General features: G+C 40.8%; 1 protein-coding gene across 1 annotated transcript; it reads right to left on the bottom strand.

Annotated features, from left to right (window-relative positions):
* Positions 1-395: 395 nt before the first annotated feature.
* On the bottom strand, positions 396-11,293 carry LOC129353372 (AFG3-like protein 1). The gene is given in 16 exon segments (XM_055022668.1): positions 396-2,232; positions 3,018-3,212; positions 3,411-3,611; positions 4,761-4,876; positions 5,050-5,160; positions 5,385-5,510; positions 5,722-5,829; positions 5,905-6,058; positions 6,139-6,276; positions 6,365-6,603; positions 6,606-6,631; positions 7,409-7,533; positions 7,695-7,916; positions 8,240-8,334; positions 9,484-9,577; positions 11,067-11,293. Coding segments are annotated over 16 exon segments (2,277 nt in total). The 5' UTR covers positions 11,169-11,293; the 3' UTR covers positions 396-2,007.
* Between the last annotated feature and the right edge of the window lie 13,101 nt (positions 11,294-24,394).

The raw sequence follows: 24,394 nt of genomic DNA, 5'->3' as shown, positions 1-24,394 counted from the left end.
CCTGCTGGTCAGGTTTAAGAAGTGCAGCTTCAGCGTGCGAGTGTGTTGCCATTGTACTCAGATGTAGCATTCTTGTAGCCTTTTCATACAGTAATGTTGTATATGCCTTGAGATTTACATCGTAAGAAAAAATCTTTTGAAAATAAAGGTGCATGTTAAAGCCATAAATAGTACATATTTAAGTTATTTGTATGATTTTTTAAATCATATTTAGTTAAGAAGACTGATATTTGTTCAGGCCACTTTTATTGTTAAATTTAGTTTTATTTTGAAAGGCTTACTTCCTGTAGGGCCATATATCGACAGATTGCTTAGATAAGTTTTACCTAGAAAAGCCTGATACAGTTTTTAACTGTATAAGTTGTGGGGTTTTTTTGGAACAAAGGAAAAAGGACTTGTAAAACTGATTTATTGTCGTCTTTGTAATTGCATTTTTTATAGATCAAGAATTTTTGTGAATTTCACGGTTTGGACGCGTCCTTTACTCCCAGTGTCTAAGGAATGACCCAGATGTTGGATCTGTTGCCATGACAGTGCACTTTAAACATGTTTCAAAAACCTGGAATCAGAGCATCTACTAAAGTAATTGAACCACAGCTGAACTGGTAAGGTCAATTAGCTAAAAGGCTCAGGTGAAACACATGAGTGCTCAAGTAATCTGAGCAGACCAATCAAATGAGACATCATTGGGAAACGTTTTGAGACGCAAGAGGAAAACTAACCAAACCACTGTTGGTTAGCATTGTCAATCTGCATAAAGAACAGATTGACAATGCCGAGAGGAAAGGAGACATCTGAGGACATCAGGACGAAGGTAGTGACAGCTCATCAGTCTGGGGAAAGCTACGAAACCATCTCTAAAAGATTCCATCTTCGTCCATCCACTGTAAGACAAATCATTTACAAATGGCCAATAGGTATCTGTTTTTGACAGATAAAATACTTTTGTTGAATAAATAATGAAAATATGTATCTTTCTTGCAAGGTCTGCTTTACAATTTGAGATTTGGATGATAATTTCACATGATTTTTCTTTCGAAAAACAATGACCATGTTTGGGTGGTTCAAACTTTCAAGCATTACTGTACAAATAATCTACAGAATTAAACTCCTCAAGATCAAGAGATTTTTTCCAGCTGCAGTAACTCAAAAGCACAAGTCTGATTCCCACCCTTGTTAAAGTCAGCCATAGTGTGAGAATGTGACTGTATCTGAGATGCTACAAAAACATGTCATCTCTGAATGTGTTGAATGTGTCGCAACAAGGTGAGGAAACTTTTGCATTTCCAACTGCATCCAGGCATCTTTAACACAATCGCATTTAAAAGTTGAAGATGACATTAAAGATGCTCAAGATAGAAAGACTAAACTTGACCACAACAAGATTAAGTTCTGGTTAACCTTATTAACCAAAACAAAGTTAACAAAGTTCCTTTACACCTTGAAAACCACTGAAACTACAGACAACACAGAATAAAGCAAGTTTCATCTACTGAGCAGAATGTGATGTGACTGTTCTACCTGAATGTAAAATCTACAGGCACCTGTGATCGCACAGTTTATATCATTAAATATCCTTATGATAAGTCCAAGCTCAGGTAAAATACAAATGAAAATTGCTGTGTTGTTGTGAAGCAGGACGTTGAGACGAGTTGTACCAGGTTGATGAAAAAACATCCGATTCGTTTCTAAAAAAAACATATCAGCCTTGTTTGGCCACATAAATATTCCTCGAGTCGAGTATTTCTTCCTCATTATCAGGAGGAAGGACATTTTGTAAAAGAAATAAAGAAAGCATTATGTTCACTCTGTTCTGTCCCAATGTAGTTAAATGTTGCAGGCTCTAGAGCCGGGAAATCTTGTGGCTCTGTAAAGATCATTCCTCTCTGAAGAGAAATAGTTGACTGTTAGCTGCAGCACAGCCCTCTGATAAAGCACCAAAACTCAGAGTCAGCAGCTTCATGTATTTCTGTCCAGCTGGATGAGTTTCTCCAGATTCCTCAGATCTTACACCGCCTGCTGCCTGTCCTGGGTTGGATCTGTCTCCTCCGACTCCCCTCTCTGCTGGTTCCAGTCCCTGAGGCCATCTGGAAGGCTTGTGTCTTCCTCGAAGCTCCCTGTCCCCTCTACAAACTCCTCGTAGGTTGACTTCTCCTTGAATGGCCGAGGACCCAGCAGCTCCACCATGTCTGCTTTGTCTAGCACCTCCTTCTCGAGCAAACGCTTCCCTACCTGAGGATGACACCAAGGATAAACAAAAAAGCTCAAATAAATTACACCAACCCACCTGTGGGAATCCACAGGTGGGTTCAGCACGACGACAAAGACAACCTCTGTAAATCTCTGTATCAGTCCAACCCACAAACGTCTACACTGAGTAGCAGCATTGATACAATCAGGAAATGGGAACATTTAAACCAGTGGTTCAGCCTCACTTAGAACTGTTCACTAACATATATTCAAAATCAAACCAGCTAAGAGCAAACCAACACTATCTTTCTGAGCATTAGAATCCCTTCAGTGTAAAAATTCTAAAGCTTTCCAACGTCTTTAAACAGCTGGTAGTTATTCCAGGGTGCCGAGTGTACTATAAGCCTTGCAACCCACCAGGCTTTACTGTCCCTCACAGAGCACCTGTCTAACCTAACCCTAATCAACTCCTCCAGACTAGCAGCAGCAATTAACAAACACCTACTGTAATTTTGTTTGTCGAGCTCATCTTATGACTTACATGTCAGTCAAATACTCAGAACAGTTGTAAAGAGAATTATGAAGGAGCTTTATTGTGACAACATGATGAAGCTGCAATATCAGGAAGAATGTCAGCTTTTTAAAGAGACAAAGGCCCAATTTCAAGGTGTCAAATTTCTTCTAAGTTATGTTTGATACATACAGCATGTGCTTAACAACTGAAGTTAACACAGTAACTTGACAGCTACAATATGAAACTATGTCCCTACCTCTTTAAACGTAGGGAACAATGACCTCCCTCCTGTGCCACCTGATAAACATCTCACCTTGTCCACTAGGTCCTTCTTGTCGGTGATCAGCTGCAGGGTGCGGTCATACGCTCGGTCCACCAGTCCTCTGACCTCCTCATCAATGAGTTCAGCTGTCGCCTCGCTGTAAGGCTTCTCCAGTACCATCTCACCTTGCCGGGGAAGGTCAAACGACACCTGCCCGACCTTGTCACTCATCCCAAACTGCACCACCTGAACATCAGCAAACAGAGAGAAGTGTCACAACTCAACAGAGTCCCCTTCCTCCATATTACTTGTACCCTGCAAGGGTGTGTGTGTGTGTGTGTGTGTGTGTGTGGGTGTGGGTGTGTGGTGTGTGTGTGTGGTGTGTGTGTGTGTGTGTGTGTGTGTGTGTGTGTGTGTGGGGTGTGTGTGTGTGTGTGTGTGTACCTGCGCATAGGCCGACTGTGTGACCTTCTTCAAGTCATCCTGAGCTCCTGTGGTTATTCGTCCAAAGAAGACCTGCTCGGCCACACGCCCTCCCAGCATCATGCACATTCTGTCAAACAGCTGTTCTTTGGTGTAGAGGTACTGCTCTCTGGGCAGGTACTGAGCATAACCCAAACCCTTCCCCCGTGGAATGATGGACACCTGAAAACAAGACAAGGCTCTTTAAATACATTGCAGTAGGAGCAACTGTGCAGTTACATGAGGCACTATCAATTGTTTTGTCTTGGAATATTGTGAAGATCCTCTATCTACACACAGACCTACAACACAACACATGTGCTCAACACCAACGTTTGCAAAACTACACAAGGGATTCATGACAATCCTCTGTGCAAAGTAAAAGCTTTTCATGTGAAACTAGGCCTTTGAATTTGGATACATCTGCTCCACCATGGAAAAACTAACCCAGATATTTTTGCCCCTTGGGTGTAAGCACGGTAAAACCTCCAGCTCTACTTCATAGAGAGAACAAATTCCTCCTTCACTGGTTCTGTTCCTGAATTACATGTGTCCAACTGTTGCTGTCCAGAAGGCATATTTCATATCTGGAAATATAAAATATGATTTTATATTCAAATATAAAACTTGACATGACTACTAAAAACTATTAGCTGATGATCAGGTGCAGCCATTTCTAGCAGAATACCAAGATAATACCTTGGTTTCCAGACCTGGACTTGCAAAATAAAAACTTGGTGAATCTCTTAAAAGAGCTCAACAAGGACCAATACCAGCTCCTGCTTTTTAGCATGAAATGAAGTTTTGGGGGTGGTTTATGTTTACTCCTGTCTGTTTATTTGGACGCTAATAGTTTGAAGAGTTCTTCTGTGACCCATACAAATAAATCCCATTCTTTCTAAGACCCAGTGTTCTGTGTACGTGTGTTGAAACACCAAAGCATACGGTCTTACATGCAGCAAGTAGTCCATCAGATGTTCTGCTAGTAACTTTATAGAAGTAGACCGAATGGTAAACAGGCTGAATTTGTGCGCTACTTTTCTAGCCATAGCATCCATTTTAAGTGCTTTCCAGCATGGCGACACAGAAAAACTGATTTTCTAATGACAAGAAGAACAGCATCACCCTTGCATTGCTGGATGATGATTCTGATGGTTTTATTTTCTTTCTAGTTAATTATTGAGCAAAGGCTCAGTTTGGTGTCTATAACAGTCTGTGCTTACTCTGAATAGAAACTCATGACAAACTCCTCAGCCTTCATTTAATATTGGTATACAATTTGAAGTTGATTTTGATGCCATGATGTGACTGTGCCGTGTTCAGACTCCATACTTTGAGCAGCGGGTCGGCATGCTGCAGAAACCAGCCCACGATGGCGTGGCCGGCTTCATGATATGCTACTGTCTTCTTCTCTGTCGGCTGCAGGACCTGAGTCTTCTTCTCCAGGCCTGAACACAGGCAGATAATGTGAAACATAAATATGAAATATACTGTCTAGTAAATGTTCTTTTCAGTCCATCTCTTAGCTCTTCCTATTTTACATGATAAAAGACATAAAAGACAAGGTTTTCACTGGCAATGTGAAAAAAAGCTAGCAACACAGATAAAGTTGGTGACTGACCTCCGATGACGCGATCGATTGCCTGCTCAAAGTGCTTTGGGTTGACAGCGGGGCTCAGGTGCCTGGCAGCTATCAATGCTGCTTCATTGCACACATTGGCAATGTCAGCACCTGATTCATTGACAAAAAAATACAAAGCATCATCTAAGATTGGATTGAATGTATCAATCTATTTGTCAATAATGTTGACGAATGCAATTTTTATACATTAGTCTTTGACCAACGTTTAGAAATTTACTTCACAGCTATTGCAAAGTAGTTCAATTTCATCTGTAATTCAAAAGCTTAAGAACAATAAATTAAAGCTTCACATAAATCAAGTAGATGTTACACACCAGTGAATCCTGGTGTGGCAGCTGCCATTTTCCTTGCTAGAGCATCCTTATCCAGACTGGGATCCAGTTTGATTGGTCTCAGGTGAACTTTGAAGATGGAAGCCCTGCCTTTGATGTCTGGAGGACCTGAGAGGAGGAGGGAAAAACCATCAGTGATCTGCATCAAGTATCTGTACATTGGTCTTTCAACACATGTCCTCTGAGGCAGACAATCTGAAGACCACCTTGAATATTTTCAGTGATCTGGTGGTACATGTCAGCTTTCCATAACAGCCTGATGTTTAACCAGAATCCCACACAAACTGTAAGCTGCAGTAAACAGAAAGACTGAGTGTACCGATGTAAATCTGTCTGTCAAAGCGTCCTGGTCTCATCAAAGCGGGGTCCAGGATGTCCGGCCTATTGGTTCCAGCAAGGACCACTACATTAGTAGATGTGTTAAAACCTGAGAAACAAAAAAACAACATTTTAAAACAGAAAAAAAAAATGCAGCAGCCTCTAAAGTAGAATGTGGCTGTACCGTCCATCTCAACCAGCAGCTGGTTTAACGTGTTCTCCTGTTCACTCTGTCCCCCAAAGTTTCCTCCTCCTCTCTTTCTCCCCACAGCATCAATCTCATCTATAAAGAGGATGCATGGTGCATTTTTCCTCGCCATGGCAAACATGTCCCTCACCTTCACAGAAGCCATGTTAGTTCAACTCTCATTTTCTGAGAAGCACTGCACTGGACAGCAACGGGGCCTGTTCCACTCACCCTTGCTGGACCGACCCCGACAAACATCTCCAGGAACTCGGAGCCATTGACTGTGATGAAGGGGACGTTGGCCTCTCCTGCTGTGGCTTTGGCCAGCAGAGTCTTTCCTGTGCCAGGAGGTCCAGACAGAACGGCACCCTGCGAAAACACACTCATCAACCGACTGTTAGCCAACTAAAGAACGAGGACGGGGGACTTCCCCTCTGACAGTCCTGGCTGCTCACACCTTGGGGATCTTGGCTCCCAGGTCCTGGTACTGCTGTGGGTTTTTCAGGAAGTTCACAAACTCCAAGATCTCCAGCTTAGCTTCCTCACAGCCAGCCACATCCTTGAACTTGACATCTATGTTGTCCTTCATCATCTTGGCTGTTGAGTCACTCATGCTAAAGGGGCTCCTTCCCCCACCAATCCCTCCTCCCATTGGTCCACGCCGGAGTGTGAACAACAGAAAGCCAATCAGCAAAGAGTAGGAATTATGCTCATCAAGAAGGAGCTGTAAGGATGTAAGAAAAACAAAATCTACTGAACTATATCGTAACATTTCAATGTAGCAATATGAAATCTAAAAATAATACTGTTCAAGTGACCAAAACATTCAGAGATGTTACAGAAATCTCATCAGACCTGTTTATTGCTCAGCTGACTCACCAATACACAGAATATAAAGCAACTTTGTTGTTCATATTACTTTGTCCTCTATCACACAAAAAGCCCAGAAAGAACAAGTTTTCTGTATATTTTTGCATGTGGATGGAATGGGACAAATCTTGAATTTACTTTCATAATAAGTTGTTCCAACCTTTATGACCATCAGCGCTGATGTTCATAGTAGGATGGGTGATAAATTGCTACAATTTATGTTTTGATATATGTATTTTATAAATTTACAATTGATCAAATTTAAGATTTAAATATGGAAAATCTGGAAGTTGAAATTTTTTTCAACGATGTACTTCCTGTGTCTCCATAGCGATGTTAACCCACCAAGAACAATCATTTTGTTTGACAAGCCTGTTTTACAACTTGTATTTATTTTGACTTGACATTCAGTTCAACTAATGGAAGGAATAACTGAAATAAAATCCATTTTTTAAAGACGTTTTCAGGTGGACATGCTGATGTGAAGCGTTACCTCTGCAGCCCAGTATTCTTCAAACTTAATGAATCATCTTTTTGTTTTTTAAATTGACCAAATAAATTGTAATTCTCATTTTTTCCTCCATAGTGAAGATCAAACTTTGTTCTTTGGGTATAGAAGGGTTAAGTTCACCCGTCACTCTCAGAGCTGTAGATGACCGCGGTCCGGTGTGACGGCTCCAGGGCTAGTTCCATGTGTGCAGCCTCAAGATTCCTCTCAAATGTATCAACGCTGCCGATGTTGAACCACACATAACTCTGAGGAACACAGAAAGGACTGAATGTAACGGTCTGAAACAGAAGCAGGTTAACTAGAGGATGGCTGTTCAATGTTAAATCAAAGGTATTGATGAGAAATATTTTTGATGTATTTTTTGCTGTGTTGCAACAACCATTAATAGACTTTAACATCACCTCACCCCCTCAGCATCCGCTCCCGGTACCAGGATGACTCTGACAAACTGTTTGTTAACCACCTCCAACCGCTCCACCAGGCCTCTGCCCAGGTAGCGGTGCACAAAGTCCTTCCAGCTGATCTCTCGGCCCGTGTCTCGGAAGTAGAAGTAGAGCAGCACCGAGCTGACTCCAGCAACAGTGAGCATCATGTAGCGGAAATCCTTCTCATCCCAGGGGAAGTCGCCCTGAAAACACACAAATCCAGCACCAACTAAAGATGATCTGAGGCCGTTACTGGCACAGGCAAAAATAAATAACCCCCAAGACACACATTGTTTGACATCTTACAGTTTTCTCACTAGATTCCAAAGCAAAATTTCTTTTTTTTAAGATGCAGAAGGGAAGACTTGTGCAGGTGCTACTTCATCTGTAGAATACAAGCCTCAAGCTACTCTTAACCAACAGGGAGGAACTCTGCAATGATCTATCCTTTGTAAGCTATTTGTAAACCTTACAAATATTATAATTTTATTGTTGGATCTTCACTGCTATTTTTCCTCTGACAAACCTTTTGCATCCGATTCCACCAGTCTTTCCCTCCACCTCCTCTCTTTCCTCCACCTGGTCGTCCTCCCCATCTCCTGCTGGTTCCTTCTTTTCCATCTGAAATGCAGACAAGAAGATTTATTGCACCACTAAGAGGCAATTCTTTCCATGATTGGCAATGCTAAAATATAAGAGCCGACAAATATTTCACAGCAAAACCTCATGTGTTATAAAATGGCATTGACTGATTTTGCAATAAAAATATATATTCTATTGAAATAATTTAAATGAGATGTAGCTTCAAAATGTGCAATATACAGGGATGTTTGAACAGGAAAACATGTAGAAGTCACATGCAGCAGTGACTTTTACTGCTACGTGCAAAAAGACCTCAACATCCTGTCACCTGATTAAAGGAGCAGTGGTACATAGTGCCCTTTTGCAGCACAATCAAGTAACTATGTTAACTTTAGTTATTATAAGAATGTTCCATGTGTCAAATATGACTTAAGAGAAATTTGACTTTGTACTTTAACACCTTGAAATTGGGCCTCTGTCTCTTTAAGAAACTTCGACTTTTTCTCTAACTTCACCTTCAGTACATCATCACAACATGGCTCCTCTATTAACCCTTTAATGACTTTTTTTTCTAGTGTTGCACTGAGAAGTAGCAAATGAGTTGTTCTACCAGGTGTTTGCTAAAGCTGCTGGCTAGTCTAAAGGAGCAAAATGGTTGCCATGGGAGATTAAAGGATCAAACATGCATGAAAGGATCAAGGCAACACTCCAGGTATGTTTTGATGAGGGAATAACATAACACAAAGCTCAAAAAAGTCAATTTTACATAATTCTCCCCCTTTAAAGAAAACTTATGAGCATTCTGCTCCCGGTTTGTTACAGTGATTTATTTGACAAGGACCACATATAGGAGTATTAGTAAAAAAATATATATATGAAAAGATGCGGTGTAACAGGTTTTAGGTCTGGAGCTAATTTCCATCTGCAGGCCCTTTCCACAACTTTACATTGAAAACATAAAACAATGCATTCCATACTATTTATAGAAAGTGTATCTATAAATATCAATAAAGGATTATTAAAACATAAAAACATGTTACCCTATACCTATCCCACACATCTAATCTTTTTTTCTAATGGTTTATTACTGCATATAACAGCAATAAAATAGCTTCACAAAAAGTTTCAAAGAAAAATCAAAAGAAATAGCTTTTATTTGAGCAGATGATCATATCCAGCAGCTCTCACCTTTTGGCTCAGTAGAATAGACGCGTCGCTTAGCTAACCAGGTTCTTTGACGAGAAGAGAAATTAGCTTGACTTTGACTGAAAAAACTATAGTCCTGAAAAAAAAAAAAAGTTATAAGACTCTACCAACAGGAACCACACAGACTCAGATAAAATCACCTTCAGATTCCACAGTATGAGGAAAGAATATATTTGTTTTGGTCGGGATAGTGCTTTGATGACACCACAAATCTGCTCTGTCATTGTTTTAATAACCTTTAGCAACCTTCATTCTAATGTAGAATTGTTTTCATGTTTTCATCCAGGCATTCATCCAAAATAAGTTAGAATAAGTTCTGGACTGCAGAAGCAAAGCTGACAATAAAATAAAACAATAAAATATTGTTTGCTGTTGTCCCAGAACTATTCTTTAATAGAGTCTAATGACACTTAATGCCACTGATCAGTGGAGAAGCAAAATGGACGTTACGCATATTCAGCAGGTTTTGCTCTTTAGAGTGATTAATTCACCTTTCTGGTATTAACCTGTTTTAATTGTTAACAAGACATAAACTATCTAAGCCATCTTTGTTTTCTTTTTTATGAAGACTAAACTTTTAACCTTTCTGTAACACAGCTTCTCCATGAAACAGCTTCTATCTGTAAAGCTATTTACATCAACTTCTTTATTTTGTTGATATAGTGACAAATGCAACTGTCAAACAAATGTAATCTCAATTCACGTTATAAAAGAAAGCATCTAATTATAACAGTTTCAAAGTCAGCTATATTATCATTTGATTCTGGTAATTAAACAATGTGGTCAAGTTCAGTTTATTATTGAGTTGGTCCTTTTCTTATTAGTGGCCATCAGTTTCACAGCATGAGACTGCATCTCTGAATGAATGATGTAATGTTTCCACCATGATTCAATCCTAATCACAGCTAACTTGACGTCCTCAAAAAACTACATTTAGTTGATATTTTTAGCAGGAACCCATGAAAGGTGGTCTGATAGCTAAAAGGTTATAGAATTTACACATTTTGTTTTCACAATACAATTAACGTTTTTCAAATAATGAGAAACTGTGTTTAATGTCGTTTATAGTTATTGTAATGCAACCCGCCTCGTGTTTGAACATTCTACGTGTGTTAGATTTGAAACTCCAACTAATCAAACGTTGCCTCGGTTTGGTAAATGGCCCTTTCGTCTCGTGCCGAATATGAAGCTGCTGATCAGATGTCAACTTCAGCATCGTTTTAAAACCTTTGATCAAACAGCAATATCCGAACAAAGCATCAGTTTCCGACATAATAATGGAATAGATATGAAAACAAAATCTTAACTGTTGCTTAAACACGTGAGGTGAAACTTGAGCTTAAAAAAAACAGCGGAGGTCGAATCGTAGAACAAAATAGAAAAGATTTTAGAAAATCTGCTAAATCTGGCCTCATGTTCAATTCAGGGATGTTTTTGTTACGCAAAATTATGTTTCGATTTAGCTGTATTACAGTAAAATGTGTCTATGCAACTCCTGAAGCGTCCCTGAAAGGGTCACAGTGATGTTGACAGCAGAGAATGAGAAACAGTCAGCAGTTACCTACCCGAACCGCGAAGCTAACTGAACCCAGTGTGCGACCTCGGGCTCCTCTGGCCCGGCAGAGAGGCAAAACAGCCGCCGAGAGAAGTCTTAGCAGCTGAGACATCCTCTCTGTGGCCCCAGAAAACTTTCTAGCTTTTAGAAATTACAGTATTCTGTTTTGCTTCGTTACCTCATCACTCTAGCGCCAACATGTTGTGCTTACAAGCGAAGTTTGGTAAGAAATGTCAACGGGAGGGTGATCGAAGCCGATACAGACTTTCTCTTTCAATGCCTGTGAAAAAAATGTTTACAATCGGTAACATAGTATGAAACAATATACATATCTTCACCTAAATTACATATCAACTAAATATTTTTACAAGAAAAATTTATAAAATCTACAGATTAATCTTTTAAGCTGGTTATCGCTTTATTACATTCGGGCAGAAAGAAAAGGCAGCTATGGGTCCTCACACTTGCCCGTCTGTCTGATTGGCTAAGCAGAGCAAACTTCTCAACCAAACACCAAGTAAAACTAAATATTTACATCTCACACGCAATACATGCGTAAATGTAGTGTTTCATTTGTACATGAGAGATACTAACATGCTTCATGCATATTTATTTTGACTATAATTTTCTTGTCTTCATGCTCTATTTTATGCTCCCCCTAGTAAATTATTATTATTGTATTTTTGTGTTATATCCACAGTACAATTGTATGGTTGCTTATTGTAATAAATAAAGTTTATAAAAGATAAAATAAGAAAAAGAGAGATATTAACATGAGATTTTTGGAAAATAAATCCTCCCTTGAAGAGCATGAGACAATATTTTGTCTTTTTTTATATAAACTATTTCAAGAAAAAAAAAAAAACTGAAATACGACAAGAGTCACGAGGAGACTAAATGGGCAACTGTTTTTCCCGTTTTTGTTTTTGATTTTATTTTCTTTATTTATCCAGGTAAACCCGGTTGAGATCTGGATCTCATTTTCAAGAGGGACCTGGGCAGAAGTCTGCAACACACAGCAACCTGGTTACAAAATAAAACCAATTGATACATATGCACAAGTGTAAAACAATAGAAAACTATTTAAAAGCAGTGACACTGTTTAATTGAATCTTGTTGCCTGGTTTTAAGAAGCGATGGAAATAAATCCAATGAAATCAATTCTGACATCTTGAGTTCTGACTGTAGCGTCCCGGTTGAATGGATGGTCTCTCAAACTGATGGTTCACAACGTTTATTTAATGCCTTTTTATGTGAACACACCGTAAGAGCTACAGAACATACAAATAAAATACATTAATAACTCAAACAGTGTTGTTTTCACATTTTACTTTAACATATAAATCATTTTTCTTACATTCTGTAATTAAACCTGTCATAAAGTGCAACAAATTAACTATTAACGGTTAATCAACGAATATTAGTGCCGTATAATAACACAACCGTCACACCCAAAGCAAATTACACATTTACAGTAAAACTAAATATATATTTACATATTAAAACTCTCACCTTGTTCCCCATCAACCAAGCGCCAACCAACTGACTGTCTACACCTAATCTGAACCACACCTTTATTAGCTTTATTCCAACCTGAGCGCTCTCTCTTTCTGCCCGATGACCAGCAGTTAATTGTCAGTTAATTGTCTAACGTTGGCGTCACACTTCACCACTCTTCCGTTTAAAACCCTTTCAAAATAAAAGCATAAATTCTTATGTTAACAAATACTCGTTTTTAAATGAGGAAACACAAAATACTAATAAGGTCATTTACACTGACTGGAGCTGGTTCCACGCTGCAGGAGCCAAACACTGAATGCTTGCTTCCCCTGTTCAGTTCGAACACGTAGAACATGCAAAAGAAAAATGTTATTAGATCGCAAAGAAAAGGAAACAACAGATTTACGTAAGAGAATATGCTGGAGTAAAGCCGAATAGAGATTAATAAATCAGGATCATCAGGTGATTGTGTAGTGATTATTTGTCCCACAACTCAACTTCAAAAGCAAACGGTGAATTCAGCTCAAATAGTCACCATGATGCACCGTGGATTCTTGCTTACGCAGTCCAAAAAGAGCAAAAAAGCCAAAAATGCAGTTCTTTGTTTTATTCTACAGCTCAGGCAAAACTGAGCAAGTTATAAGATGATAGACTGTCTGACTGACTGAATAGACTGGCAAAAAGCCTTATGACCACCCACCTGCAAAATGACCTTCCTAAAATCCACCTATTTATAAACTGTCCCAAACTGAAATTAATTAACCAACTAAGTGAATTACTAACCAAAGAACCTATCTTCAAATAACAAATTAAACAAAAATTTTAATTATGAATAAACTAGAAAATGAGCCTAAACAAATTGAACTAAATATTATAAATTCTAAGATTTAATTGAAAATGGAGAAATAGCTCCTATAAATTGTTTGTCCGTACGCTTAAAGGAGGCCATTCAGCTTTTGAATACAACTCACAATGACGTGTAAGACGTTTGCTACCAGTTACAAACCTTAAAGCACAGTGATACACAGTATTCAGTAGCTGAATACTGTGTATCACTGTGTCACTGTTGACTTTATCCTCATAACAAAGCTGAAGTTGGCTTCCAATTCTAGCTTTCGATTTGGGAAATCGCTAAAGGGAGATTCCAACAATTTTTTCACTTCCTTCCGCATCTTTAATCGATGCGGAGGGATTAAAGATGCTTCTGCATCGAAGTGTGCTATTCTGTAGATGGAAACGGTTGTGTGTCTAGGGGTATGGTTGTTGAATTAAAACGTAGGCTTACTTTGTGAAACATTGGTGTTTGTGAAGCATTTAGGGCTTTAGGTGTAGTTATCCTAAATCCACAAACGATGTGCCTTTTTAACGTTGATTTGCACCACAACCCAAGATGCCTTAGACAGAGTTGGGCACATTATTGGTTCAGTATTTGTACAACAGTCTACAAAACTACAACACATAGACTCATGAAACCAGAACTAAATTGTTCTGCTCTGTAGCAAAATATTTAAAACCATGTTTGTGATTTGTGAAACTTCAGTAAAGGGTTATTTTGCCACTTTTTTGCATCAGGATCACTCGAGAACTGTTTTTCATATTATGACGTCTAACAGAAACATCAGGAATACATCACTTGCTAACACATTTTCAATGCATCCATCATACATTAGACATCAGAGTTACTAGCAATGATGAAAGCAACAAGTTGATGTTGATACATAACACTTCCAACAGTTTTAGCTATCATAGATTTTAAACATGGGATTATACAGGCAGTAAAAACACAAAACAAGAAAAGAATAACAAAAAGAGGCATTATTAATTTCAGCAGTAGATGCCACTATGGCCCAGATGAGAGCCAAGCTAAAAAACCTTATTGTGAGGGAACAGCATCTTGTGACATGGCCTGTTGCAGATTATTTTAAGGCAGACATCGCTTCATCAACATGAGTTTCATTGGCATCAGAAATATAGGTACAACATGACGTTCCTATCATTACACACACACCTCCTTGCCTAGCTGTCAGTATGTCTAACACCATTCTGTTTTGAAGAACCATCAGATGCATTTCGCCAAGTTGTTGGTTTTGTCCTTCCTCCAGGTCCATGGTAAGATTTACCAGAGTCTTCATTCTGTAGTCCAGTGTCTCAATCATTAACATGGATTTTCCTACTCCAACCCAGGGAAAAAGGGACAGTCCCACCTTTCCCGCAGTACTCCAATGCTTGTGTTCACTAGGAACATTAGAGCCCCATATAGGATCATGGGATTCGAAAATAATCCTTGTACTTCTCCACCGTAGGTGTTGAGATTGCACTGCTGCAGTAGAGACAATGATGGTGTGGTCAGACACAAACACAGGTGCACAGGTACCTGACCAGTTCACAGGTAGAGAGGGATAGATATTGTGTCCTCCACACAGGAACCAGCCGCCCTCAGTGGGATAATTCCCTTGAGGTCTCCAAGTGGAACATGGAATAGAAATCTCAGCACGGGATGGACAAACAGAGTTAGGAAATAAATCAGTAATGTTTTGCTGGCATCCAAATACATGGCCTACCTGAACAGTCCAGTTTCCTGGAGGAGAATGAATACAAACTGGATGCTTCATCCCTGGTTTCAAAACAGCCTTCATTCTCGATGGATATCCAGTAACATTACTGGAGGTGAAGAGAGGTGTCACACCTGAGCACACCCTGTTCATCACGATGGTTCCATCTGAAGTGTTGTCTGGAGTCACAGGCATAAAATGCAGAGAACAGGAGGCGAAGCAGGTGGCCTGGGACTTATTCATGGGACTGACATACAGTGTAGGTTTCTTGGTTGACTTTGGGATCACCGAACAGACGTAGCAGTCAGTCATGTTCTTCTCTTTAGCCAACATCTCCATAACTCTGCCATATGTTATCATGGTGATCGTCTGGAAGATGACTTAGCCAGGTCTTCACAGCTATGAAGTGGACACACCTTTTCCCCAGATGAATCAGCGGGGTTGAACTGAAAAAACAGAACACACACACACACACAGCAGCCACAACACAAAAGTGGCCCCATTTCCATGGAGAACCCATTTTTTCTAGGTTACAGAGATGCCAGAATTTACCTAGGACTCTATAGAACAGGGGTTAGATGATTTCTTCACCATCTTTGAGACGAATGGCCCTAGAAAGCCAAACCCCTTTGTAGATGGACTTTCCCACTGCTCCTACCTAGGCTTCCAACACTCTCTGCAACTTAAAGTGGCTGAGGTGAATCCAAGATGGTCTCTCAGTGACTTTGACTGCAGTGGGAGTGGTCAGCAGAACTTGAAATGGTCCCTCCCATCGTGGGCTGGCTCAGCTCTGTCTCTTAATGGCCTTGATGAAAGCCCAATCGCCTGGTTCCACCCCCTGGGGATCCTGTGGAGACAGAGGGTCTTCTGGCAGCGAATTTGCATTTAACAAGCAGCACATTTGAGAAGGGCCAATATAGATGGCAAAAGTATAGCTTGGAGCAGAGATAACAAAAGTGTAGCATGTGTAACAGGTTTTCCTGTACTAGTGGCCATTGTTTAGCAAAAAGAAAAACTGTAGAAAATGCATATTGACTATCAGTATAAATAAATGAGGTTGAGAGAGCAAAAGTGTTGTGTAAGACAGTTGCTGAGCAGGTGACAGGAATGTCATTTTAGCCTGTATCTCTCCATTGTGTGTCATCAGCTTTAAACCAACATACATGTGTGACCCATGGAAGGCAGTAAAAGGATAGCTGTTGTGTGGGAAGAAACACAGATGCTACTGCAAATGAGTTTCCATCAGTGTACAAATACTGAGTAGCCATGATCACTGGTTCCTGCCTTTTTGCATACTCTTCATCTGATGATAAACACACATTGATGGTGACATGTAGTTCAGCTGATGGCATCTCCTCAAAAGGGACAGACAAAGACTCTCTTGCTTTGGTCAGGAGTTCAATTTTTTCATTTATTTGTTTAAGAAATGGCAGCTGGAGAGTGTAACACACAGGTTTTCCAACCAATGTGGCCATAACGCTTTCAACTCCTCCCTTTGTAGAGAGTGTTGGAAGCCTTTTCCCTGTCTGAGGACTGGCACATTGAAAAACTGCAGGACAGTTGCCCTCGAGGACTGGAGTTTGACACTCTGGTCAAGAGCAAAATATCAAGTGTGGGTGCTGTGGTGGGACAGGGGTTACATAAGTAGGCTGTCGCAGGTTTGATTCCCAGCTTGGTGACCTTTGCTGCATGTCTTCCCCCTTCTTTCATTACCCACTTTTTTGTCAATTTACAATCAAATAAAGCCTACTAGAGCCAATAAAATATATATTTTTTAAAGTCAAGCACTCTGCATTCAAAGTGCACATGCTTAGGATAAATTTTTTGATGTGCATAATGCGTTTTGTGTGAATTCACTATAACCCTAGCTGATAACCCCAAACACCAACTGCTACATCCCACAAGAAGCATCTGGTCCCACACAAGATAGTATGCGTTTTTAAAATAGTCCTGACAAGGTGTCAAATGCAAAGACACACTCCCACTTTTCTTTTCTCTCTCACATCTTTATCAGTTTTTTAAGCAATTCTTTTTTCTACCTGCATGTCCAGTTACACATTAAATAGCAGACGTTCTGTATTTGTTTTAGACATTTTTGTCACTGAATAGTGAGTTGAGAAAACAGCTTTTCAGGAAATGATTGTGCAGTTTTCCCAACCAAGCAGAAGCACATTTAGTCTCTTAGTAAAGAAAAGTCTGACATGTGATCATGTGAGGTGCTGGTACACTATCACCGTCAGGCTGCCTGACACTAGTGAGTTAGACATAAATATGAATAATTTCCAAGCAAAAAAAAGGAGTTATCTTCATCATCTCTTATGCTGTAAAAGACAATGTGGGTAATATGATCAATAACCAGCAGCTGTTTCTCAAGTTCCTTTTTTCATGAACATGCAGCATTAAGCAATTCTTGAGCAGGCATTTCCTTAAAGTATTATTTTTTTCATTCCATTTCTCAGTTTACACTGCTTTCATCTAATTATCGGATCCCCCTGATTGTAAACCAATATTTTAGTTGAGCAAAGTTCATGTTCAAAAGCCATAACTTTTCTCTTTCCTTCTCCAAGGTCTCAAGCAATGTTCCCTCTAATCTCTAATTGTTCATGTGTCTGGGCATACACACAAGCTTCCTGGGCACACTGAGGACCACTGTGAGCATCATCAGTGTACACGGCGTAGCCACGCACAATTATCATAAATCTGGGATCATAGAAAGTTGCATGGCTTATTAAAAAAATCAAATTACATCAGCAATTTTCATTCGTTTGCTTTTAATTTAAGTGATTTGCTCAATTAAAATAAAAAAAAGAAAACATTGCTGTTCATGAGATGCATGCTATAAGTAAGAGTCCTGCTTCAGCCAGGGTGAGAAATGAGACATTACACCTTTCAGACATAAATGTTTGTTCATATTAAAACATTCACATTTTGCACAATGAAATGTTTTCTGTAGCTTGTGATGCAGTATAAGCTTTTAAAGCCCGATTATAGAGACTTGCTAATGGTTTAAGTATAGTTTGACTTATAGAAGACCAGACAGAAGCTCCATACAAAAAATGTGAGAGGATTATTGAGTTCAGAAACATCTCTGTATAGTGAAGTGTTAAACAATTTAAAATAATTTTATAACAGTTTATATTTGATCTAATAGTTTTGCTGATTTTATCAACATGGCTCCTAAAATTTAACTGGGCATCCAGAATTATTCCTAAATATTTTTCTTGTGATACTTGCTCAATAGGATTCCCATTAATCAGCATATTCAATGGCTGTAATGATGCTTCCTTGATAGAAAAGCAAATACACTTTGTTTTCTTTGTATTGAGAGTTAAGCAAGGATCATTTAGCCATGATGATAATCTCTGCAGGCTGTTCTGAAGTTTTTCACTGACTACAATACTACTCTTGTCTGATGTGTAAACAATGGTATCATCAGCATACATTTGCAGGTTAACTTCAGGACAAATTTCAGGAAGACTGTTAACATATAGACTAAAAAGGACCGGACCTAGGATAGTTCCGTGTAGAATCCCTGCTGCTATTTTGCAGAAGACATATTTACTTTTATTAATGACAACATATTGTTCACGATCTTTCAAATATGATTGAAACCAAGACAATGATCGTTCTGAGAAATGATAAGATGAAAGCCTTGAGATCAGTAAATTGATTCACTGTATCAAAAGCCTTTTTCAAGTCAAGGAAAATTGCACCGGTGATTTGCCCCCTATCAAGTGATTGTTTTACCTTTTCAAGCAGCAGGCTTGTAGCAGTCAGGGTTAGGGTTGACTGACAGCCCCGGGTGTATCCACGGATTTGCAGCAAGCACTTTTAACAAGGTAAGAAGGGTAATGTTTATACACTTTGTAAGTAAGTAATAAAAGACAGATATCAAATATTGCATTATGGTATTGAAAAAAACTGGTTAGCGTCTAATCTTCTGTACGTTTTTAATGTTGCTGCAGTTTAAGGGGAGACGCTGTGACATAGTGACATAAATCATGTGGTGTGAATTTATGCAAAGTAATTTTATCAACACGTGAGGAGGGAAGAAGTACGGGTCAATTTCTGAGCTAGCTGTTTAAAGATTCTGTAAATACCGCCATCTATTATGCTCAAAGACTTATTAGCTTGACTCGAACAAGAAGAAATCATGAAATAAACTAACAAAAACCACCTGGGAAAACCACTTCAGTCACTCCAGATCCTCATTTCCGAGGTCCATCACGGCACTTCGAATGATAAAATAACATAGTTAATTGATACATAAAAATGTTACTTGGGAAAACATCTTGTAGTCGATGCTCGTCTCGTTTATTAGGAATCAAGCTTAGCTAAAGTTAACTGTCATCTCAAAGTGTTATAAAACTAAACAATGTATACAATTATTTACAGAAATATCTATAACTTAGACCAGAAGTGAGGATGCGGACATATGTCCTATGAAAGAGATTGAAAATATATCTGATCAGAACTTAGATAAAAGTGAAGTGTTGAAAAAAGCTAAATGGCCAAGGTGAATGCTATATTACTATTGTTAGGCCAAATTGGCCCACAGTCCGTCTTCGACACAAGGGGGAGCAAACAACTCGAAAAACCCAAACAGCGGAGCAGTCAGGTGCAAGGTATTTTAATCAAAAGAGTCACAAGTAGTGGCACAATAAAAACTGTTCTTTATAAAATCCAATGTTCCATAAAAAAAAGGTCACCCGTTGAAGGCCACAGGTTGGGCTCCGCTTATTTTCTTGTTCGTGGCGGTGATCTATGTAGCGCGCACTACAGCCGGCCGCACAGCGCTCCACCACCGCTCCACTCCTCGGCGTGCCACACCCCCTTACGTTTCGGTCCAACTAGAAGGAAAGAACAGGAAAGCGCCAGCATCCCCGCACCAGAACTCCGTCGGAAGACGTGCTTTTTGCCAGCTCTCTGCAGGATCAGTTCGACCAGAAAGAAACTTTACTTACAGGCGCGGGCAGAGGTTACCCTCTGCCCTGATTCTCTGTACTGGGCCGTCTGTCCAACTCCCGATGGCTTGTGCCGGATGAGCGGGCTCCGTCTGCTCCCCACAGTGTGTCAGTTCCCGTGGCTGCAGAACCAGTTCTCTCTCTTCTTCCCAGCCAAGCTCCCTTATTTGGCTCTAATCAGCCTCTGCTGACACCTGTCTGGGTGGCCAATTAGTGCGCCCCGCCTCCCGAGACAACCACCTTCAGTCCAGGGTGTTTGGATTGTCAAAAGGGGAAAAGGAAAAAGAAAAGCAACAACCCAAAACAATATACATGCAAAGCAAACAAAAAAAGCAATAATAAACCATAAAAGAAAACAATCATTTTCCCCTGTTCAACATCCCCCCACACTTTTACAATGACAGTCCCTGTCACTCATCTTCTGCTCTGTAGCGAGCAGGTGGTCGTCCTAGGTTTGCTCTGGCAGAGCCGAGGTCCTAAAACCTCTTCCTGAAAAGGAGCTGAGGGGGTAAACATGACACCATAAAACGGGGGACTAATACAAGTCTCTGCCACACTCTCCTTGCTAGCTACCAGCTGGGGTTCGTCCTTTAAAGGCGTGATACAAAGTTTCAGTGCATTGCGGTGCAGCATCTTTTCACGGCCTCCCTTCTCTGGCTGCACTTTATATACCACCCCTGTTTCACCTACTTGCTCAAGGATAACATGAGGCTCGTCATGCCATCCTGGATGCAATTTACCTTGTCCTTTCCTATTTCTGTCTCTCACCCACACTCTCTCACCCGGTGCCAAAGGCAGGGCCTGCGCTTTCCTGTCATATTGCTTCTTGCTATGAAAAGCAGCTTTTTCCATATGTTTTTTAGCAAGTTCATAAGCAAAGGACAGCTTTGCATGATGGTCTTTAACCCATCCTCCCATGTCATGTTGAGGCTGGAGTTGTCCCACTCCTAAACTCACATCCACCGGCTGCCTCAGGTGCCTGCCAAACATCAAAAATGAAGGGGCGTAACCTGTAGAGCCATGAACAGTATTGTTGTAAGCCTGCAACAGTTCAGGTAAATACTCTGGCCACCTGTGTTGTCTCTCTGCTCCAAGAGACCGCAACATATTCAGGAGAGTTTGATTCATTCTCTCCACACTTCCGTTCCCTGACGGATGATAAGGAGTGGTCCTGCTTTAGTGATACCATAGCACTTGCAAAGCTCTTGCATTAAAGCAGACTCAAAATTTGGCCCTCTGTCTGTATGGAATCTAGCTGGACAACCAAATATCTGTATCACATGTGACCACAGCACCTGAACTGTTGTCTGGGCAGTTTGATCTTTTGTTGGGACAGCCCACGAATAGCGTGTGAACCAATCTGTCATGACCAAAATATTCTGGTACCTATCTGTAGGCCTGCCTAGAGAAAGAAAATCTAGGCCTATAACCTCAAGGGGGTAAGACACTGGTATAGGATGCAGTGGGGCCTTAGGCTCCGCCCTGCTTTGCAAGCTACAGGCAGCACAGCCCAACTGAAACTGATGCACCTCCTTCTCCATATTGGGCCAATAGAAGAACTGACGGATTCTGGACAATGTCCTCTCCACTCCTGCATGGGCCGTTGCTTGATGATACTTCTCCCACACCTCTCTGCGTTTACTTGTGGGGCATACAACTTGAAAAAAAGTCTCATTAGTTTTACAGTCTGTTACTTTTCGACAAACAACACCATCCTGGAGTACGAGTTTCCCCCACTGTTTCAAAATCTTGCATGTGATGACTGACAAGTTCTTCCTGGTTTGTGCTTCGGGTGGAGTCCCCTGTCTCACATACCTTTGCACAACTTTCAGGTCCACATCCAACTCTTGAGCCATCTTCCAATCCTGTGTCTGTAGTCCACCCTCCTGAGGATTTGAAGAAGCTGCTACATTGGTGACATAGACAGCTTGGTCCTCTGATGGCAGGTCTGCAGGAAATCTGGACAAGGCGTCAGCATTCACATTTTCCTTCCCAGCCGATATTTCACAATAAAATCGAAGGAGGCTAACTGCACTACCCAGCGTTGTTCTGTTGCCCCCAGGTGGGCAGTTTGAAGATGTGCCACTGGATTGTTATCTGTAAAAACTGTAAATTTGGCTCCCGTCAGGTAGTCTTTAAACTTTTCAGTGATGGCCCACTTTAAGGCCAAAAGTTCCAGCTTGAATGAACTGTAATTTGCATCATTCCTTTCAGCAGGATGCAGACTTCGACTAGCATAGGCGATCACATGTTCTCTCCCACCTTGCACCTGGGCTAGGACAGCACCCAAGCCCTGTTTACTGGCATCAGTGTAAAGGACAAATGGTAGGGAGAAGTCAGCATAAGCAAGAACAGGGGCTTGTGTAAGTGCAGTCTTTAATCGTTCGAATGCTTCTTGACACTCATCTGTCCAAGTAATCTTTACCTCTGACCTCTTATTAGCAGGTATCCCAATCAACAGAGAGTTCAAAGGGCGGGCCATTTTGGCAAAACCAGGGACAAACCTCCTATAATACCCAGCCAGGCCCAGGAAAGCTCTTACCTGGCGAATGGTACTTGGCACAGGATAATTTTTAACAGCACTAATTTTTTCAGGGTCAGGTCTCACCCCATTCTTGTCCACAAGGTGGCCAAGAAACTTTACCTGAGACTGAAACAACTTGCATTTGTCCAATCTGAGTTTCAGACCATGCTGCCAAAGTCTCCGGAAAACAGTTTCAAGGTGTTGCAAGTGGGAGGAAAAGTCTGGTGAGTATATAATGATGTCATCCAAATAGACCAAGGCAGAATCTGTAAGTTGGCCGCTTAAACATTGTTGCATTAAACGCTGAAATGTGGCAGGAGCATTACAGAGCCCAAATGGCATGCGTTCAAACTCAAAAGGCCAAGTGGTGTGGTAAATGCAGTCTTCTCTTGGTCTTTGGGGTCCATCTCCACCTGCCAGTAGCCGCTAGCCAAGTCCAGCGTTGAAAACCATTCTGCTCTTGTTAAAGATGTCAAGGTCTCCTCGATCCTAGGAAGGGGAAAAGCATCCTTATGAGTGACAGCATTAAGCTTCCTGTAGTCTACACAAAACCGCAGGCTCCCATCTTTCTTCCTCACTAGAACGATAGGTGCAGCCCATGGACTCTTGCTCTCACAGATAATTCCTTTATTCAGCATATCTGCCAGAAGTGTCTTCATTTCTTTGTACATTAAAGGAGGCAAGGGTCGATACTCTCTTTGATAGGTGCTGCATTACCTGTGTGTATGCTATGCTGGACCAAGTCTGTTCGGCCAATATCTTCTTCATCCACAGAAAACACCTTTTTCCACCTCTGCAGGAAGGCCTGGAGCTCCCCCTTCTGCTGTGGGGTTAAATCTACAGAAGTTAGGAGTTTGTTCACCTCTTCACAGCTGTTGGGTTCTTGCATCCAACAGCTGTGTTGGGATGCAACACAGCTGTTGTTCTGTTACACCAACTTCTGTTACACCAACTTCAACCACTCCATCAGATCCCATAGTTTAAACTAAGGTCGCCGGTGCCCTGGATTTCAGTCTCCTCCACTTGATACAGTCGGCCTAACTTCTCGTAGCGTCCTATTTTTATTGGGTACGAGTGGGGGTTACAGACTCTGACAGGAAGCCGACCCTGATCAACCACTGACAAAGTTCTTGCCACCCCCCATTGTTCCAATCCAGGTATTGCCTCCACCAACACCAACCCCTTTCTGGACCTCATCTTCTGAGGAGCACGGCCCCAAATAATTATTTCACTATTAGGGGGTACCTGTATTCCTTGGCGGCATGCAGGTCGAACGTACCCTAGGGAACCCCCTTCCATCTTAGTAGCAGAAATCCTCTGGCAGATAGTAAATGCTTCTTCCCAGACCTGGTGGGACTTCCACTTCTGAGGGAGAAAGCTGACGTTCCACCTTTAAAAACAGTGTCCCAACAAGCACCAATCACATTCATCCCCACAATAAGTGGGTGAGTGGAACAGTCATCTTTTACAATCACAACACCTTTTTCGGGTATTTTAAACCCTTCAACCTCAAAGTCCATGATAGCATACCCCGAGTATGGATGGTGGTGAGGCCATTTGCAGCTTTTAATGTGAACACCAAGGATCTGTCACTTTTCATTTGTGGGAAATGACAATCCATTACTTGCTGTTGCACCAGTGTGACTTGAGAACCAGTATCTAGCAAAGCTGTCATTCTCACTCCACCCATAGATAACTCTATGGTAGGACATTTACCAATGAAGGGTGCTGTGGGCCCTTGGTCATTTGTTATACAACCAGTCCCACTGCTTGGGCCTCAGCAGTAGGGTTACCTAGT

This window comes from Poeciliopsis prolifica, unplaced genomic scaffold (assembly GCF_027474105.1).
Source record: "Poeciliopsis prolifica strain line A6 unplaced genomic scaffold, Auburn_PproV2 SCAFFOLD089, whole genome shotgun sequence".
Lineage (NCBI taxonomy): Eukaryota > Metazoa > Chordata > Actinopteri > Cyprinodontiformes > Poeciliidae > Poeciliopsis > Poeciliopsis prolifica.
Note: the sequence above shows the minus strand (reverse complement) of the source record. Positions and strands in the feature narration are given on the sequence as shown.